Below are 21,693 nucleotides of genomic sequence, written 5' to 3' on the forward strand. Positions count from 1 at the left end.
AGTTTAACTTTTTCCACAAATAGGGTGAAGAGTTAAAAGTATTATATAATCATATAAACCTCTAGGTGAAATTCATGAACTGATTACTTTCCAAGAAAACTTTTATAATTCATGAAATAAAACAAGCAATTAACTGCCAGGTAATTTTAGACACATCTGTACTGCGCTGCTCTCCACTTTTTCCCTGGAAGAGTGGAATTTAAAATGCATGGCAGCTTATCTAAATTACTGTATAAACCCGTACAGTGAAAATTGCCCCAATCTCAACAAGAAATGGCGGTATTCAACTGAATTGCTGTTTCTCTGAGCCTCTGGCAAATAACTTACCTTAAACGTCTCCACCACCTCTTTTGATCCTCCTTCTCCGGTACATTCCGCGGAGCACCCATTATTGCAGTCCTTAAAAGAAGAATTAAATCCATTAAGTAAAACTAGGTGGGTGACTGGGGTCTGGGGTAATTAATATCACTCACCATCACACCCTTTGCTCCGCTCCGGTCCGGTCCCCAAGCAAACAGGAAAAGGAGGATCAAACACCCAGGCACGAGCCCCAAAGGAGAGCGTCCTGCGAGGGCTGCCCTTCTCTTTCTGCCCTGCCGGAGGTCGCGGCTGTTTTTGTCCTCCACCGCCGGCTTCGGGCAGACTGGTTAAATTCCAGGTTCGCCCTACAGAGCCAGGGTTCACCAGCAAAGAACAAGAAGGTAATTGTCTCCCCCTTTTATCCGAGAAAATAGTCTAGACTAGGGCTTTAAGCCATTTATAGAAAAAACCTCCCGGGCGCGCTCAGCCTCGTGGTCTTGTCGATCACGGGCGCACAATAGCAAGCCTAGAAAAAGGTTGGGGACCAGAGTGAACCATTTGCTCTACGGGCAGGGTCCTCCGATGCAGGCGCAAGGACACTAAACCCCACACGTGAAAGACAAAACCGCATGGAATTAGGGGGTAAATTTTAAACATACTTAAGGACACAATGGAAACAGGTCGAACTGGAAACGGGGAAGACCTTAAAAAAAAAAAAAAAAAGCCTAATCTGGTACATCACTAGGGGAAAGAGGAAGAAAGGGAATCCAAGGAGGCAGAAGGCTGCGGTCAAAATATTTTGGGGTGGCGAAGGCACGCAGGATGCGGCTGTCAGTTCTGGCGGCCCAGAAATTCCGCTTCCCCCCACCAACCCCTCCTCCACCAAAGCGGCTTCCATGGCGACCCTCACGCTCCCCGAGGCTGTCCGCGCCGCGCTCCGGAGCGGGTCCCCGGCAGGACTTTAGACCTGTCTGGCGGGGGCTTCTCCGAGGAATTCGCAGGCTGGGACTCGAGATTTCGGGCAGGGCTGGGGAAAGAGGAGACGCCCGGATGGAGACAGCACGGCGGTGCAAGGCGAAACAGGACGGTGCGGGAAACGGCAGCAGCGCGCCCGGCCGGGCCCGTGGGCTTCCGGGACCCGGGGTCCAACCCGCCCCACCCCTACGCCCGCGAACGCCCGGGGTCGGCGTACCTGGCGGGCGAGGGCTGCGGCGGCGTGGGGCGGGCTGGCCATGGGGCGGCTCCGGGAGCGCGCGGCTGCGGAGAGCTGCGGCGGCACGTAGCGCCCGGCTGGACGCGAGGGCGGGCGGCGCGGCCAAGCTCCGGCGCACGGACCGCGCGGAGCCGGCCGCCAACACCCGGAGCCGCAGGCCGGGACCAGGCGCAGGGAACAGCGCAGCGCCTCCAGCATCCCTGGGGGAGAAACCTTCAACTGCCTGGGCACTGTGGTCCTCCGGTCGGGAAACCCCCAGCCGTAGTCCCAGCCCCCAGGGCACGAGAGTGCAGGAGCGCCTTTCCGGTTGCAGGCACTCAGCAAGCATCCTTATTTACCAAACAACGCCTGGGTGGGCCTGGAAACGCCCCTCCGCCCAGGGCAAGGCAACCTCGGGGAAATTAATTTACATTAGGGCAGATTTTCCTTCGACCAGCCCACAAGAGGCAGTTTCTGCTTCCCTCCCCCTTCCTGCCCTGAGAGTTTGCAGCCGGGACTGGCAGTGGTGCCTGGGTTCTTGTCTGCCACCAACCTCCACGCGCAAACTGAAGGAGAAGAACGTGAATCCGGGTTTTAGATGTCTTTCCGCCACCTACCCAAGTCGGATTTGTAACTTGGTGTGTTACGGGGCTACTAGGTTCACATCCCCTAAGAGATGTTTCTGCCCAAAGACCTTGATGCCACTTAGACCCCCACCTACCCACCCAACCCATTCATCGCTTTCAGGCAAAGTAGACCACGAGTTCCCAACCAAGCAGCTTTGACAATTTTTTGAGGTAGGCCTGTGATGGCAACATTTAGAAAGAGGGAAAAGGAAGCCTGTAATGGCTCTTGTCTGCTGTGTGCTCCTGAAGCAATGTCAACCTAAATTATGAGCCTTTCTGGGCTTTTAAATTAATAGGAAGTGGTGACTTGTGCTGATTTGATCTTAGGAAGGGGAGAGAGCAGTTTATTTTGGGTTAAATCCAGTCTGCTTTTAGAATTGATTTCATACAGCCCTAAAGACAATACAGCTCTAATCTTATTGCTCAGAAAACTGCATTATTCACTTGTCCCTTCCTCTCTCCCCTTCATACTAGGCATAGAAAAGCCTCTTATGCTGGGGTGGAGCCCTGACAGGTCACATGTCACTGAAAACCAGAGTCCTTCTTTTTGAAGAAATGTAACATTGAATTGAACAAGAAGGTATACAGATTAAGTATACTCTAGGGCTGCCCGTTTTTGACTCCTGCCCCAAGCCTAAAAATAAGAAACCCTTAGTTGAAGAGCTACAGACAACTTATTTGCGTTCAAAATGTTGGTTTAAATGTCTACACTGGGACGTTCCTGGTGGTGCGGTAGTTAAGCATCGGACATGGGGGCTTCCCTAGTGGCGCAGGGGTTGAGAGTCCGCCTGCCAATGCAGGGGACACGGGTTCGTGGCCCGGTCCGGGAAGATCCCACATGCTGCGGAGCGGCTGGGCCCGTGAGCCACGGCCACTGAGCCTGTGCGTCCGGAGCCTGTGCTCTGCAACGGGAGAGGCCACAACAGTGAGAGGCCCGCGTACCGCAAAAAAAAAAAAAAAAATCGGACATGGGTTTGAGCCCTGAACCGGGAAGATCCCACATGCCACAGCGCAACTAAGCCCGTGCGCCACAACTACTGAGCCTGCTCTCTAGAGCCTGCAAGCCGCAACTACTGAAGCACGCGCGCCTAGAGCCCGTGCTTCACAACAAGAGAAGCCACCGCAGTGAGAAGCCCGTGCACCGCAAGGAGTAGCCCCCGCTCGCCGCAACTAGAGAAAAGCCTGCACGCAGCAACGAATACCCAAAACAGCCCCCCCAAAATAAATAAATAATGAATAAATAAATAAAAATTAAAAAAATAAATGTCTACACTGTACTATTCATTCAAAGTCTATTATTGTTTTAAATACAACTCCAATTTTCTTGCCATTTTAAATGTGACTTGTAAATCCTCCCTTTTCAGTCAAGAAAGCATGTGTAATACAAGAATGATGTTATTAAAGATTTACTACAGGGCCACCCTGACCTTTCCTCCCCTCGAGAGCCAAACTCTGAGAAAGTGCCATCTGTATTAACTGCTTCTATTTCCTTCCCTTTCAAGTGACTATAATTTGACTTCTGTCCAATTATTCCACCCACAGTAGCCTTCCCAGTAGCCTTCATTTTGCTCAACCCAATGGTTTTCCTTCATGTGCATTTTCATGGCTGCATCTAGATGCTGATGACTTCTTAATACATATTTTTTCAGCCCGCCTCTCTCCTGAGCAGTAATATGCTCACAGTCAAAAATATTCATTAATTATGTAACATTTGTGCAGGCAGTGGGCTAAGTGCTGGAGATGCAATGTGAGCACACCTCCATCCTATTACCATGCATTGCCTCCAGCCAAATAGAAAAATGTTACTCAAAAGTGTTAACTAGGGCTTCCCTGGTGGCGCAGTGGTTGAGAATCCGCCTGCCGATGCAGGGGACACGGTATGACTGTCATATAGATAGAAAATGAACTTGTAGAGTTTATCTAACTCATTTAATGAAGTTACCAGGTACAGGTTAAAACTGGTTCAAAGAACAGACACATTACTGGGTTAGTGAATTGTTAAAGGAAGTTGCTAATGGACATGAAATTGGCTTCTTCCAAGTGGAGGAGATATGTTGGTTGAACCCTGACCTTCAGAATTGATTTGCATGTCTACTGACAAGAATTATTTTGCATTTCTATCAGTTAGCTGAACAATAACTCAAAAAACAATAAAACAATGTAAAACCACAATGAAAGGGCCCAAGGAATCCTCAGGAGAAAAACGTTCAAAAGATTAGGATCTGGGGCTTCCCTGGTGGCGCAGTGGTTGAGAGTCCTCCTGCCATGCAGGGGACACGGGTTCGTGCCCCGGTCCGGGAAGATCCCACATGCCGCTGGGCCCGTGAGCCGTGGCCGCTGAGCCTGCGCGTCCGGAGCCTGTGCTCCGCAATGGGAGAGGCCACAGCAGTGAGAGGCCCGCATACCACACACACAAAAAAAGATTAGGATCTGGTAGGGAATGGGGGTGGGAGTTGACAGGCTTGAAGTGCCCTCTGGCTGCGGTTTGGAGATTAGAGGAGGGCCTGGGTGGAGTGGGTTATAAGGAAGCTATTAACAGAACCCACATGTGAGATGATCCTATTAAACTGGACTTGGCAGGTGGTAGGTGATGCAGATGGAGAGAAGCAGTCAGATTTCAGCAATTTTTAGATACATTGGATATGAGAAGAAACAAGGGAGGGCGAGGGGCCTAGGAGGGCTCCCTGGATTCTGTCTTGCTCCTCTGGTTAAAATATTCACCAAGAAAAATGGAACACTGAAAGATGAGGTGGTTTTGTTTGGTTTTTTTTTTTGGCTGCGTTGGGTCTTTGTTGCTGCATGTGGGCTTTTCTCTGGTTGTGGTGAGCGGGGGGCTGCTCTTCGTTGTGGTGAGTAGGCTTCTCATTGTGGGGGCTTCTCTTTGTTGCAGAGGATGGGCTCTAGGCGCATGGGCTTCAGTAGTTGTGGCTCACGGGCTCTAGAGAGCAGACTCAGTAGTTGTGGTGCACGGGCTTAGTTGCTCCGTGGCATGTGGGACCTTCCTGGACCAGGACTTGAACCCGTGTCTCCTGCATTGGCAGGCCGATTCTTAACCACTGCACCACCAGGGAAGCCCAGGTGATGTAGTTTGAGGGGGTGAACAGGAGTCTGGTTTGGGGCCAATTGAGTTTTGAGATGCCTCTGAGACTGGCTGTTAGAGATACAAGCCTGCTAGAGATATTGAGCCTGTCTGAAGCTCAAATGAGAGGTCTGGGTTAGAAGTAAACATTTGATAAGTCACTGGCGTGATCACTGAAGCTATGGGTGTGAATGAGAATGTCATATCTCTGCCTTGGTTTTCTCATCTGTAAAATGGGACAATAGCAAACACTTCAGGTTTGCCAATTGAGATAGATTATCATAACATATGTAACAGATGTAAATTACTTAAAGCCTTCCCTGGTAAATCTTAATCCCTAGTAGGTAATGATCATTTATCCCAGTTTGCAAACATTTTCTTAAAGGGCCAGATAGTAGATATTCCAGGCTTCAAGGGTCATGTGGTCTCTGCTGCAACTACTCAAATCTGTCACTGTATCACAAAAGCAGCCATAGACAATACATAAAAGAGCAGGCATGTCTGTGTTCCCATAAAATTGTATTTACAAAAATAGTACAGAGTGGATTTGTCTTGTAGGTTACTGACCCCTACTCTATGAAGTTTCCACAGCTAGAAATATAAGTGTCATCCTTCAGACACAATCAAGTGATCACCACCGTCTACATTCTAGCTCCAAATATCATGACAATCACCATTTCTCCAGCCATTTTACCGCCATCCTAGTACAAAATAGCTTCCAAGTAACCTCTGCCTACAGCCTTGCTTCCCATTAACCCATTCTTAGCGTGTCAACCAGAGAAATTGTCTCAAAATGCAAATCTGAACATATCCCTTGTTGGCTGAAAAATCTTCAGGCTTTACGTCCTCCTTATCACAGATTATTTTAGCAAGCTCCCCCACCTGTCCCCGGCTCTCTGGCTCCCCTTTTGCTATTCTTCTTCTCTCCAGCCACCCGTGTAACTTAGTTCAGTCCTTCTTTTTGACATCAGGCCTTCTCACAGCTGGCCGTCTGCCTGCAACACCCCCTTGCTACTGCCCACTGCCTCTCTCATCCTTCCTTTCTCAGATTATTTCACAGCATTTCCTTGGGGAGACATTTCTAAGCCCTGTCTAGGCTACATTGGTCCCTCTGCTATTTATTTCTATAGAATTCTTTCCACTACAAAATAACTGTCACACTTTATTCTAATTATTGGATTAATGTTGCTCTAATTTTGATGATGGGAAATTGTGTCCACTTTGTGCACCTAGGAATCCCCCCTCACCCAATGCCCGGCACACAACTGAGACTTAACCATCTGTTGAATTGCAACTCTAATTTTTTTAAAGTATGTATTTAACATATTTTGGAATTTTAACTGCCAAAGTTTACAAATATAACAGACTAAAAATGTCCTCAGGGGCCACTCTACCGGTAGATCTAGGCTCCTTTCTCCATGAACTGCTCTCTCTAAATCTTTCTCCTTCCTTTTCCTCTGTTCTCATCCTTCCACTCTTCCATCTCTTCCCTTAACTACCCATCATATGGGCTTTCAACCTATTATGACTGTTAAGGGATTCGATCAATGCTTTCAAGCAGAACTTCCTGCAATGATGAGAATGTTCTGTCTCTGCGCCAAGCCAAGTGGCTATTGAGCGGTTGAAATGTGGTTAGTGTGCTTAAGGAACTACATTTTTAATTTTGCTTAATTTTCATTCATTTGCATTTACATTTAAATAGCCATATGTGGCTCTGGTCTTAGTGCAGATTGGGGGCATTGTTATAAGTTTGGCCATAGCTGAGAGTTGGTGTCCTGGCTCTGTCACTTATCAGCTCTATGATCTTTGGCAAATGACTAACCTCTTTTGAGTCTCACATTTTAAATTAGAGTAAGTGACAAGGCAGTGATGACATTCAACATGAAGATATTGTATAAGGGACTCAGCGGTCTTAGTTAGCATCTCATAATTGCTCAATAAATGTCAGCTGTTATTATTTTTCTTTTTTTTTTAAATTAAAAATCATGATGGCTTTTCACTTATGTGTAACCCTTAGATTAGGTATATTAATAATCGGAACTATATCATATGAGGAGAAATCTTAAAAATCTACATCTAGCACTTCAAGTGTTTCTTGTTTTTAACGTAAAGTTTGTTAAAAAAAAAAAGAGGCTCAGTTTGGCTCATAAAGCAAACTGCACACCTATTATTTGCATGCCTTCTGCTTGGCATTGGGAGGACACAGATGGATGAGAAACAGCTCCTTCCTGCCCTGAGAACACCCCATCGTTAGAAAGGTTGACTTGACCCTTCCATGTCAATAATAATTTCTTTCTATGACCATAAAGAAATCTTGACAAAAGAATTCTGAGTTGGCCTTTTTTATGCCATGCCTCCTTTACCCAAGTAAAATTAGCAGTTCTTTGTAGTGTGTATATACAACTAACCCCTCAAACAACACAGGTTTGAACTGCATGGGTCCACTTATATGCTGATTTTTTTCAATAGTAAATACCATAGTACTACCTGATCCCCTGTTGGTTGAATCCTCGGATGAGAACTTCGGATAAGAGGGCCAACTCTAAGTTATGTGCAGATTTTCAACTGCCTGGAAGGTCCCTGCCCCTAACCCCCGTGTTACGGGTCAACTGTAGTTACTGTGTCAGTTTCCTCAGGCTGTTGTAACAAAGTACCATTAACTGGGTGACTTAAAACCACAGAAACTTACTGTCTTAAGAGGGGTGGGCAGGGCCATGTGCCTCCTTTGGTACCTGTAGGGGAGAGTCCTTCCTTGTCTCTTCCAGCTTCTGGTAACCTTAGTTGTTCCTTGGCTTGCAGCTCTAGCCTTCACCCTCTGATGGGAGATCACAGGTGTCTCCTTTCCTGTGTCTCTAGTTCTCATCTCACAAGGACACCAGTCATATTGAATTAAGGACCCATCCTAATTCAATTTGACCTCATTTAAACTTGATCACATCTGCAAAGACCCTACCTCCAAGTAAGATCACATCCACAGGTTACTGGGCTTTTAGGACTTCAATATATCTTTTTTTTTTTTTTTTTTTTTTTTTTGCGGTACGCAGGCCTCTCACTGCTGTGGCCTCTCCCGCCGCGGAGCACAGGCTCCGGACGCGCAGGCGCAGCGGCCACTGCTCACGGGCCCAGCCGCTCCGCGGCACGTGGGATCCTCCCGGACCGGGGCAGGAACCCGCGTCCCCTGCATCGGTATATCTTTTTGAAGGGATACATTTCAACCCTTAACAGTTAACTAACTTTAAATTTAATGATCACACCATCTTTAGTGTCCTGTTTTCCACTTTTTTTTTTTTTTTTTTTTTTTTTGGTACGCGGGCCTCTCGCTGTTGTAGCCTCTCCCGTTGCGGAGCGCAGGCTCCGGACGCGCAGGCTCAGCGGCCACGGCTCACGGGCCCGGTCTCTCCGCGGCACGTGGGATCTTCCCGGACCGGGGCACGAACCCGCGTCCCCCTGCATCGGCAGGCGGACTCTCAACCACTGTGCCACCTGGGAAGCCCAACCCACTGCTTTCTTGATCTCCCGTCTCCTCCCCTCCCTCCTACCTCCTCCATGCTCTCCTCAGAGTGCTTGCTCTGAAAAGCTTTTTCTAAACGATTCACTCCCCAGTTCAAAACCATAATGGTACCTGCTACTGGCCCAGCCTGTTATGATGTCCTGAGCACTTTTGTAGCCAAGCAGGACCCTATGGGGCCTTCCCAGGACAGACCCCTCCCCCATATATTCTGCTTTAGCTCCTATCCGAAGTACGTAGATAACAGTATCTGATGCACATTTCCTGAGCTGTTTTACAGATGCTAGAAACCACGACCGAGTGGAAGAAAACTACTTGAAGATCATGAGTATGTAGCCCCCAGACCTATTGGTGCCTAAGGGTTGATAATGTGAACCCCTGTGACACCACCCTGTTACCTCAACATCAACCAGTTAGAGAATTGTGCACCCAGCGCGGCCCCTCCCTCATGTGGTCTTTAAAAATGCTTTGCTGAAAAACCCATCGCGGAGTTCAGGGGTTTTGAGCACTAGCTTCCCTGGACTCCTTGCTTGGTGCTCTATCATAAACGCTGCACTTTCGTTCACCACAACCTGGTGTCAGTAGATTGGCTTTACAACGCACGGGCCAGTGGACCCAGGTTTGGTTCCGTAACACTTTGGGTACACATTTTCTCACCTAATACTCAAAAGAGCCCCTCCCCGACACACACCCCATAACTTCTACTTTCTTGATTTTCAGAGACTCAGAGACATGACTTAAATTTCCCTAGATCAAACAGCTGTTAGTTAAATCGATGTGCCCTCAAGATTGTGATCTTACCTACAATTCTGACTTGTTTCAGTGGCTCCAAATTTTACAACTGTAAACCCATCACTAAAAATTGTAGCAAGCGTGGCAGATTGTATTTTCCAAAGATTGGCCACAAACATTTTCTCCATCGCATCTGCTCTTCTGTGCAACTCCATCATGAGGTGGAGTTTTCCCCTACCCTTTTGAATCTGGGTGGGCCCTGTGACTGTTTTGACCAATAGAATAGAGCAGAAATGTAAAATCGACGCTGCTCCAATCCTAGGCGTACACTTTAAATGGCCTGGCAGCTTCTGCATCCTTCCTCTTGGAAGGTGCTTGGGACTCCCTCACTTGGAACCCAGCCGCCATGCTGTAAGAAGTGCAAATGAGGGAGAGGCCATGTACAGGCTCACTAGTCAGCAATCCCCGATGAGCTCCCAGCCAACATTCAGCATCAGCTGCCAGCCATGTGAGCTGTCATCTTGAGCATCCAGCCCTGTTGAGTGTTCAGATGACTGAAATCACATGAGAAACCCTAGGTTAAACGTACTCTGCTAAGACTCACATACTAAGAGAATGAACTTACAGTTACTAGAGGGGAAGGGTGGCGGGGGGGATAGTTAGGGAGTTTGGGATTGACATGTACATATTTAAGATGGCTAACCAGCAAGGAAGGACCTGCTGTACAGCACAGGGAACTCTGCTCACTATCATGTAGCAACCAAAATGGGAAAAGAATTTGAAAAAGAATAGATACATGTATATGTATAACTGAATCACTTTGCTGTATACCTGAAACTATCACAACATTGTTTTCTTGTTTGTTTGTTTTTTGGCCACGCCATGCGGAATGTGGGATCTTAGTTCCCTGACCAGGGATCTAACCCATGCCCCCTGCATTGGAAGCGTGGAATCTTAACCACTGGACCGCCAGGGAAGTCCCACACAACATTATTAATCAACTATACTCCAATATAAAATAAAAAGTTAAAAAAAAGAAAAAACCTACTCTGCTGAGCCCAGATAATCTCTAGACCATGAGAGACAGTAAAACATTGTTTTAAGCCACAGAGTTTTGGGTTAGTTGATTATATAGCAATATTAACCAAAACAGCATGCAAGCCTAACATATATAGTCGTTTATGAAAATAACCTAATACGGAAGTCATACACAAAAATAGGAATAATAAAAGATGAGATAAACATGAAATAATTAGCATTTTAAAATATCTTCCTAATTATGGTGGTTTTCGTCTACCATCCTTGGCTACAGGCCAAATATACAGAAGGGCTAAGTAATCATTCTGATTAAATCATTGGTATTTCTATCTTGGGATATGGATAATGGAGAAGCTGTAATAAGAATTGGAAAAATAGGGACTTCTTTGGTGGCGCAGTAGTTAAGAATCTGCCTGCCAACGCAGCGGACACAGGTTCGAGCCCTGGTCTGGGAAGATCGCACATGCCGCGGAGCAGCTAAGCCCATGCGCCACAACTACTGAGTCTGCTCTCTAGAGCCCACGAGCCACAGCTACTAAGCCCGCGCTCTAGAGCCCACGAGCCACAACTACTGAAGCCCATGTGCCTAGAGCCCGTCCTCTGCAACAAAAGAGAAACCCGTGCACCACAAGGAAGAGTAGCCCCCACTCGCAGCAGCTAGAGAAAGCCTGCATGCAGCAACGAAGACCCAATGCAGCCATAAATAAACAAATAAATAGGATTGGAAAAATATTAGCTGTTTTGTTTTTGTTATTTCCTTATTTTTATATCACTAATACTTTATTTTTTTAAGTTTAACTATAGTTGATTTAAAATATTGTTTAGTTTCAGGTATAAAGCTTCAGATTCTTTTCCATTATAGGTTATTACAAGATATTGAATATAGTTCCTGTGCTATACAGTAAATCCTTATTGTTTATCTATTTTATATGTAGTGGTGTGTATCTGTTAATCCCATACTCCTAATTTATCACTCCCTTTCCCTTTTCCCCTTTGGTAACCGTAAGTTTGATTTCTATGTCTGTGAGTCTTTTTCTGTTTTGTAAATAAGTTGATTTGTGTTATTTTTTAGATTCCATATACAAGAGACATCATATAATATTTGTCTTTGTCTGAGTTACTAATCTCTAGGTCCATCCGTGTTGATGCAAATGGAAATATTTCATTCTTTTTTATGGCCGAGTAATATTCCACGGTGTGTGTGTGTGTGTGTGTGTGTGTGTGTGTTTGTATATCTCCACATGTTTTGTTGATAGGCACTTGGGTTGTTTCTGTGTCTTAGCTATTGTAAATAGTGCTGCTATGAACATTGGGGTGCATGTATCTTTTCAAATTAGATTTTTCATCTCTTCTGGATATGCCCAGGAGTGAGATTGCTGGATCACATGGTAACTCTATTCTCAGTTTTTTAAGGAAGCTCCATACTGTTCTCCATAGTGGCTGTACCAATTTACATTCCCACCAACAGTGCAAGAGGGTTCCCTTTTCTCCACACTCTCTCCAGAATTTATTATTTGTAGACTCTTTGATGATATATGCTTTGAATTTTGTTTGTGCTTGTTTTATTCGGTTTGCAGCAATCTGTTAAAGCTAGTTGTCCCCTTTTCAAGGATTATCAATTAACACTGGCTGACGTAATCTACAAAGCCCCTTAACCAGGCTCATATAAATTGTCACGGTCACAACCCCCTCTGCTGAAAGAGGATGAATGCCCAAGGCTGCACAGGAGACCCTTCCCCTGCACTGCCTCGGGACACTCAGTGCTCAAAGTCAGTGATAGTGTGACCCTCTGATGGACTGAGTTAGACGGTGCGGTGCCCATGTCAACCCATGTGAGTTAAATATATGTACAATTTCATTTTTTCCTACATGTTAGAAAAAACAGGGCTTCCCTGGTGGCGCAGTGGTTGAGAATCCGCCTGCCGATGCAGGGGATATGGGTTCGTGCCCCGGTCCGGGAAGATCCCACATGCCGCGGAGCGGCTGGGCCCGTGAGCCATGGCCGCTGAGCCTGCGCGTCCGGAGCCTGTGCCCCGCAATGGGAGAGGCCACAACAGTGAGAGGCCCGCGTACCACAAAAAAAAAAAAAAAAAAAAAAAAAAAAAGAAAAAACAAATATAATCAATGCTTCTGACACCCCAGTGGTCTCTGTTGCACATCCTGGGGGCACACACCCACGTTGAAACCACTGGGCTCACAGACAAAGTGCAGACTCCTCAGCCCGGTGGATTCTGCAAATTCTGAAGCTCTTGCTTTCTCTCCCTTCCTGCCCTTCCTCTCGCCCTCATTGGCACTTCTCATTTTCCTTCATACACAGAAGGAATCCTTAGCATGGCAAGTCTCTACGCTAGGGTCATCTTGACGTACCCTAAAAAGGAGTGACAGAAAGACAGAGAAACAGACACCTGAAGATTCTAGGTAGAAAGATAAGCAATTTCATTTCATGTTTGGAAACAATTACGCTTATAATATTGCATTTTACAGAAATAGAACCACATATCAACTTCTGAGAGGGAGAAATTAGTCCTAACTAAATGAGGCTTGTTTTTTAAAATCCAGAGTATTAGATCCTGGATTGCTTCAGAGAACATTTTGTTTTCCACTGAAAGCAGCTGCTCCGCTTTTAAGAGTACAAGTTAATCTACTTTGAGGAAATTAACAGCAGAAAGAAAAGGCCTTGGGCCACGACCAAGGTAGACGTGTTAAGTTTTATTCATGTTTGTTAAGTATACTATTTACAGTAGAATCCACAACATACTCCCATTAAGATGAACTAATTTTAATAAGTACATGATAAGTAGGAAAAATGAGGAGTGGTTGATGATTGACCTGAGCCAAAGACATACAGCAAAGGAAAATTAGGTATTTTGGAATACAGGGAACTTTTGGAAAAAGTTAATGAAAATGCCTTTCCTGTGAGTGTAATATATGTTCAATACTAACTAACTTCTCTCAGATACGTCCCTTTGGCTGTAAAATGTGCCATTCCCCATCAGAACTGTAAACAGGGCACTTATCACCACCTGCTCTTTGAGATCATCCCAAGAGAAACGCAAACAAAGGGGATGAGAGGCCCTCAAGCTTTCTCGAGGTGAAAAGGCCAAGGGCACGCCTTGTATATCTGTCATTTCCAGCATGCTTTCTATAAACCTCAAATACTCTCATTTTAATGTGGAGAGATAAGGCACAGCAGGAACAGCGCCGTGTGTCTGTCACCCGGATGAATAACGGCTGCCTTCGCCAGGCGGGACGATTCATCAATCAGAGTCAGGGGATGGAAGAGGCAAGGCTTTTCAGCAAAAGTTGTCACTGTTCCTGCTGCCTCCGTCTTAAACATAGTCCAAATTCAGAGGATCACAACACGCGACAAAACTTCCTGTTCCTAACGCCATTCTCCACCCCGGACGAGAAACAGCAATAAGACAAAGCAGTGAAGCCCAACAGTGGGTTTATGAGGACTTAATTTTAAAAGGTTTTATTGACACATCATCTGAACTGTCCACGTCTTTGTGCCCTGGTGGTTTGCTGGGCAATTTGGAGTGAATGAAAGCAAAGCTTTTCTCCGGTAGCATGGGAGAAGGCTGCTGAGAAAAGGGAGATGGGAAAAGAGAGCTGGCAAGATGCTTGCTCCACGGATGTTTTCCTGCCGGCAGAGCTTGGGAAGGAGTTAAATAAAGGTTAAGAAGCTAGGAGATGGGCTCCCCTGGTGGCGCAGTGGTTGAGAGTCTGCCTGCCGATGCAGGGGACACGGGTTCATGCCCCGGTCCGGGAGGATCCCACATGCCGCTGAGAGGCTGGGCCCGTGAGCTATGGCCGCTGCGCCTGTGCGTCCGGAGCCTGTGCTTCCGGAACCTGTGCTCCGCGACGCGAGAGGCCACAGCGGTGAGAGGCCCGCGTACCGCAAAAAAAAAAAAAAAAAAAAGCCCGGGAGATGATTGGCTTCCTAACACTTGTTTGTCCTGCGTACTGTTTTGAAAAGTCTTCCTGTATCCCCAGGGGTGTGAATTCTGCAGGTTGGAGATGCTAGTTTAACCTTACATTTACTAGAGCAGTTATGACACTTCTTTGCGGTCTTTAACTGTCCGGGCAGTGACTTCATCCTCTTTTGGATTTCCAGTGCTTAGTACACAGCCAGGCAACTGTGTGAACCTCAAAAAATATTTTCTGAATAAGCTGATTGAATACATTCCACCATGTTTTTGTTTCAATTAAAGAAGGATATAATGGATGTTAACTAAACTTAGTGTGACAATTAAAAAAAAATGGACAGATAAGCTGATTTGTTTTACACACACACACATATAGGGAGAGAAGGAGAAAGAGTAGAAAACAGATACCCAAGTAAACTCAATTGTGTTAGGCATAAAAGAATCAGAGATAGATTTTATTTTATTTGTTTTTTTTTATGATCTATGGGGTTGTTTTGTTTTTATTTTTATCTTTTATTTTAATGTAGTTGATGTACAATATTATGTTAGTCTCAAGTGTACAACATAGTGATTCGACATTTAAATACATTACAAAATGATGGCCCCAATAAGTATAGTAACCATCTGTCCCCAAACAAAGCTATTAGAGCACCATTGATGATATTTGCTGTGCTGTACAACACCTCCCTGAGACTTTTTAATTTTATAACTGGAAGTTTGTACCTCTTTTTTTTTTTATGATACCAGAAGGTTTATTTGCATTATCCTAGGTAAATTCTCTATGAATCAAAGATAGATTTTAAAGCGGCCATTTGTTCAGTCTCTGTGTCATACATATATTGAACCTTACTAAAACTGCCTTACCTATTTACAAGATATTTTGCCTACCTCCCCTAACTTCCACACATTTCTGTATAGAAATGCCCCTCGGAACTTTTTCTGAATCTCACTAAGTCATGCGTTCCGAGTTCATTGCAAGATTTTGTTTCAAGCTCTAGCTCTGTTATCTAGGAGATCTATAACCTTGGGCAAATCTCCTTGTGTCTCTGAACCTCACATTAATCTCTGAACCTCAGCTACCTTCCCTACAGAGGTAAAAAGGAAATATGTTAAGTTAGAGCATTTTGCAAACATGAACAGAATATGTTATAGTTGTTTCTTTTTTCTAATACCAGGTTATCAAGTTTGTAGGGAGACCCTATAACACAGCGGTAAAGCACACAGACTCTGGAGTGACATTGCTGGATTCAGTGGCTCCGCAAGCTTGGTCTAGTTACTTAACCTTTCTGTGTCTCAATTTTTCCACTTGTGAAATGCTAATAAGAGAGTATTCATGAGGACTAAATGAGGTAATTCACATAAAGCCTGTGCTGGCACGTAGTAAGCTCTCACTCCGTTAGTTATAATTATTGCAGTGAAGATTCATATTGAATCTTCATATCTGAGAAATATTTGAGAAAATTTGGCATGTGTGAAACTGGAATTATTTCTAATTTTATAGAGATGAAAGGATCCACAGGACTTTCACCTCTCTACACACAGACTTTGTGGCATGGCTTCCTTGCAACCCTGCTGCCTGGCTGAGAAGGGGTGGTTTGACCTTAGATGCCCATAAATCCTCCTGGCAAATTGACCACTCCCGTGTGGCTAGCACTTCTACTGTTGTACTAAGAGGTCCACTGGCTTTTTAGCCTTTCCTCAGATTACTGGAGCAACATACAGAAAAACCAGTTTTCCATTAGGGTTCCTTCAATGTTTGGATTTGGTGCAGTCCTCAAGTGAATTAAAACTCACTTCCTCAAAAAGGCTGGTTAATTTATTTCTCTGCTTTTAAAAATTGGTATGGAAGCTCCTTCTCACTCATGATGACAGCATACATTTTCCCCACTAAAGTAAGCCCAATATATGGCAGTCTCAATTTACCAAACAGATATATCATAGGACAGGGGACCCCCAACCCCCAGGCCACGGACCGGTACCAGTCCGTGGCCTGTTAGGAGCCGGGCTGCACAGCAGGTGAGCGGCGGGCGAGCGAGCAAAGCTTCATCTGTATTTCGCTCGCATTACCGCCTGAGCTCCGCCTCCTGTCAGATCAGCTGCTGCATTAGAATCTCAGGGGGGAAGAACCCTGCTCTGAACTGCGCATGCGAGGGATCTAGGTTGCGCGCTCCTGGTGAGAATCTAATGCCTGATGATCTGAGGGGGAGCTGAGGCGGTGATGCTATCGCCGGGGAGCGGCTGCAAATACAGATTATCATTAGCAGAGAGGTCTGACTGCACAGAGACCACAATAAATCAACTGCTTGCAGACTCGTATAAAAGAACCCTATCAGTGAGGGGCAAGTGAAAGCAAGCTCAGGGCTCCCACTGATTCTGCACTATGGTGAATTGTATAATTATTTCATTATATATTACAGTGTAATAATAATAGAAATAAAGTGCACAATAAATGGAATGCTCTTGAATCATCCCGAAACCATCCGCCTCCCCCCACCCCAGGTCTGTGGAAAAATTGTCTTCTATGAAACCGGTCCCTGGTGCCAAAAAGGTTGTGGACTGCTGTCATAGGACTTCTACAATGCAAAAGTTTTGCCAAAAATGGCTTTTATTTATTTAAAAAAATTTTTTTAATTGAAGTACAGTTGATTTGCAATGCTGTGTTAATTACTGCTGTACAGCAAAGTAACTCAGTTTACACATACATTCTTTTTTTATATTCTTTATGGTTTATCACAGGATATTGAATATAGTTCCCCGTGCTATACAGTAGGACCTTGTTGTTTATCCGTTCTAAATGTAATAGTTTGCATCTACCACCCCCAAACTCCCAGTCCATCCCTCCCCCTCCCTCCTCCCATCCCCCTTGGCAACCACAAGTCTGTTCTCTATGTCTGTGAGTCTGTTTCTGTAGATAGGTTCATTTTTGCCATATTTTAGATTCCACATATAAGTGATAATATATGATATATATGATATTAATATTATTAATAATAATATATGATAATATATGATATGCAAATGGCATTGTTTCGTTCTTTTTTATGGCTGAGTACAGATTTTAAAAAGCAATTTACTCTGTGCATTTGAGTATGATTAGTTTACAAAATATAAGTAGATATTATGACTTTACAATAATGCAGCCATCTACTGTGTAAAAATAGGCTCAGCAGTAAAGAATTGCATTTCTCATACACTCTACCTTCTGCCATAGAAAAAGATGTTTTTAAAAGTGTGAGCATGTAAAAAAATTTACATGTTTTTTAAAATTGAGTTGACATATAACATTATATTAGTTTCAAGTGTACAACATGATTCTATATTCGTGTGTATTGTGAAATGGTCACCACAATAAGTCTAGTTAACAACTGTCACCATACATAGTTAACAGACATTTTTTTTCTTGTGATGAGAATTTTTAAGATCTGCTCTCTTAGCAACTTGCAACTAGGCAATATAGCATTGTTAACTATAGTTACCATGCTGCACATTACATCCCCAGGACTTACTTATTTATTTTATAACTGGAACTTTGTACCTTTTGACCCCCTTCACCCATTTGGTCCAGCCCCCAACCCCACCTCTGGCAACCACCAATCTGTTTCTGTATCTATGAGCTTGGTTTCGCTTCTTTGTTTATTTGTTTGTTTGCTTATTTTTAGATTCCACGTATGAGTGAGATTATACAGTATTTTTCTTTCTCTGTCTGACTTAGTTTCAGATAGAATAACGCCCTCAAGGTCCATCCATGTTGTTGCAAATGGAAAGATTTCTTTCTTTCTTGTGGCTGAATAATATTCCAGTGTGTGTGTGTGTGTGTGTGTGTGTATTACAATTTCTTTATCCATTCATCTGTTGATGGAGACTTGGGTTGCTTCCATATCTTGGTATTATAAATAGTGCTGCAGTGAACATAGGGGTGCATAAATAGTGGGCAGCTAAAAAACAGCAAACATTTATTTCTCACAGTTCTTGAGGTAGGAAGCCCAGGATCATGGTACCAACATGACCGGTGAGGGTCTTCTTTGGGGATGCAGACTTTTTGTTGTGTCCTGGGTGGTAGAGGGGCAAGGGGTCTCCCTTGAGCTTCTTTTATAAACTACGAATCCCAGCTATGAGAGTTTAGTCCCCTTCCAAAGGACCCACCTGCTACTATTATCACCTTTGGGGGTTAGGATTCAACATGTGAATGCTGGGGGGACACATTCAGACCATAAAAAAACTCCCAAGTTATTTCATATTTGTTAAGTGATGAAACACACACCCATACACACGCCCCCACACACATTTTAGTGAAAGATGCAGGTGTCCTTATAAGCTGGGGTGTGAACCTGTTGTTCTCACAAAATGAGTCATCAAAGATTTGAGAGTTAATTTACGTGAGCGGATGTGTCAGTGTTACTTTGACAAAAAGACATGAGCATGAACGCAAAACACAAGGTGTTCCTCACATAAACAATGGACATACTGCATAATAACAACCACCCTCCATCAGACACGTTTCTATCAGGCCCTTAATCCCACACATGTTTCATACAACAACACTATAAGGTAGGTATTGTTATCATTACAAATTCCATTTTGCAGATGAGAAAATTGGAAAAAGTGCGATGATTTGCTAGGATGATGTGCAGGCCTCAGTGCTCACAGCTGTGATTTATTACAGGGTGAAAAAGGACAAAAAGGCAGACGAGCAAAGGGAAAAGGCAAGTGGGACAAAGCCCAGAGGAAACCAGGTGCAAGCTTCCAAGGGCCCTCTCCCAGCAGAGTCACACAGGATGCACTTCGTTCCTTCAGCAACACGTTGCAACAACACGCGTGAAATGTCATCTACCAGGGAAGCACAGTAGAGACTCAGTGCCCGAGGGTTTTTATCGGAGGCTGGCCATGTAGGCACCCTCTACCAGCACATACAAATTTCAGCCTCCCAGAAGGAAACAGATGTATGGCAGAGAGCACATTGTACAAATAGTTTAGGTACAGTAAGCCACTCTCATCAGGGAACTGTGGGAACCCTCTGGAAATTCAAGTTCCCAGACACCAAGGGCCAGCCTTGCCAGTAGACGTTTCCAAGACTAGCAATCCCAGATCTACTTCATTAATGCTTTTATGCACAGGAGTAGACCTGATCAACTGTGGAGAGGTTGTCATTGAGGGCAAAGGCCATGAAGTATCCAAGTGAAGTTCTCATGTTCACTTTGGAGATAACCAAACTGCGTGTCAGAAAGGTAGATTGGCTTGACCAAAGTCACATCTAAAAAGAGGCAGCTTTTTGGCTGGCCGTCCATGGTTAAGACTCCGTGCTTCCAATGCAGGGGACACGGGTTGGATCCCTTGTGGGGGAACTAAGATCCCACATGCCGCATGGCACGGCCAAAAGAAAACAATAAATAAATAATAAAATAAAATAAAATACAATGAGGCAGTGCTGCTACTAGAACCCAAGTCTTCAGACCACACAGAGCACTTAATAGATGTGAAAGTAGAAAGCAGTCTGTGTAGTCCATGCCCATCTCTGCAATTACTGGGGACCTTGAGCAATTTGTTTAATTTTTACTAATTCACTGTTAGGTTTGATTACAAAATGAACAAAAAAATACAAGTTGATTTTGCACAGGTAGCTTTTTGGTCTAAATGATGGCATGATTGGAGCACTAGGTATTTTCAATCAGGTATGTTTGTAACTTACTCTCTCATTTCCTCCCTTTTCTAGACTGAGAATTTATTGAAAAATATTATAATTTTTAATAACTTATAAGAAAATAACAAATTATGAGAGAGGAGAGAGAGAAAGGGAAACCTCTTCTTTACATGAGAATGCCAACGGACCAATGCTGAGAATAATATAATTAGATCAGTCAAGGGATGCTAAAATCATCAGATGAAAGGTGGTTGGAGAATGAGATATGCACAGTCTCAAAGTATCATGCTACAGATTACATACTAATTAAAAAGGGGGAGGGAATTCCCTGGTGGTCCAGTGGTTAGGAATTGGTGCTTTCACTGCCGTGGCCTCAGTTCAGTCCCTGCTTGGGGAACTAAGATCCTGCAAGCCACGTGATGCAGCTAAAAATAATAATAGTTTTAAAAATTAAAAAAATAAAAAGGGGGGGGGCTTCCCTGGTGGCGCAGTGGTTGAGAGTCCACCTGCTGATGCGGGGGACGCGGGTTCGTGCCCCGGTCCGGGAAGATCCCACGTGCCGCGGAGCGGCTGGGCCCGTGAGCCATGGCCGCTGAGCCTGCGCGTCTGGAGCCTGTGCTCCGCAACGGGAGAGGCCACAACGGTGAGAGGCCCATGTACCACACACACACACACACACACACAAAAATAACAAAAAAATTAAAAGGGGGAAATATCCCTTTACAAGGAGAGAAGTCCTGGCCATCACCTTCACCAAGTGATCAAACTTAACATGTTCATAGAGGTACCAGCAAACATTATGTGTCTCCTGATGGGAGGCAATGAGGACACAATCTCACCTCAGTGGTATTCTTACCGAGAGGTTTAATCTGGACCCAAAAGAAAAAAACTAGACAAATCCAGAATGTGGGGGCATCCTACAAGACAACTGGCTGAAATTTTCAAAACAGACAGTGTCATGAAAAAGAACAGCAGCAAAAAAAGGGATAGTTCTAGGCTGGAAAGAGACAAATGCAATGTGTAAACAACAAAACCAATAAGCACAAAGCAATGAAAAATATTCTAAGGCCAACTGGAACAAACAACATATGGACTGGAAATGATCTCACTGCAGTCATTTTAATTTTCTTAAGTGTGCTATTTGGATAATGTCCCTATTCCTGGGACATGAAGTATTTTGGGTGAGAAGTATCATCACAGCTGGAATTTATTTTCATATGATTCATCGCTTGAGAGAAAGATAAAGCACATGAAAAGCTTAACCACAGATGAATCTAGATAAAGGGCATACAGGTTGTTTTTTGCATATTCTTTCCTCTCTACAGCAAGTGTGATGGTGGCTAATTTTATGTGTCAACTTGGCTAGGCTATGGTGTCCATTTGTTTGTTACTGTGGAGGTAGGTTTTAGATGTGATCAACATTTAAATCAGCAGACTTTGAGTAAAGCAGATCACCCTCCATAGTGTGGGTGAGCCACAATGAATCAGCTGAAGGCCTTAAGAGGAAAAAAAAAAAAAAAAAAAGACTCTGTTTTCCAGAAGAAGGAATTTGGCCTCAAGACTGCAACACGGAAACCCTACTTGAGTTTGTAGCCTACCTGTTCTGTCCTTCAAGTTTCAGACTTGGGACTACAGCATCAACTCTTACCAG

General features: G+C 44.4%; 1 protein-coding gene across 7 annotated transcripts in view; it reads right to left on the reverse strand.

The window, feature by feature from the left end:
- Positions 1-21,693, reverse strand: part of BCAT1 (branched chain amino acid transaminase 1) — a 112,562-nt gene that overhangs the window by 70,810 nt on the left and 20,059 nt on the right. The window contains exons 1-4 of one of the 7 annotated variants that reach the window (XM_067008897.1): positions 1,493-1,598; positions 1,268-1,327; positions 474-665; positions 328-399 (exon numbers count right to left, since the gene is read on the reverse strand). In XM_067008897.1, the coding sequence (XP_066864998.1) occupies positions 328-399; positions 474-476 (75 nt within the window). In that variant the 5' untranslated portion in view covers positions 477-665; positions 1,268-1,327; positions 1,493-1,598. The other 6 variants (XM_067008895.1, XM_067008894.1, XM_059080126.2 and 3 more) reach the window with 6 other exon arrangements.

The sequence above is a fragment of the Kogia breviceps genome, chromosome 12 (assembly GCF_026419965.1).
Source record: "Kogia breviceps isolate mKogBre1 chromosome 12, mKogBre1 haplotype 1, whole genome shotgun sequence".
NCBI classification, from domain to species: domain Eukaryota; kingdom Metazoa; phylum Chordata; class Mammalia; order Artiodactyla; family Physeteridae; genus Kogia; species Kogia breviceps.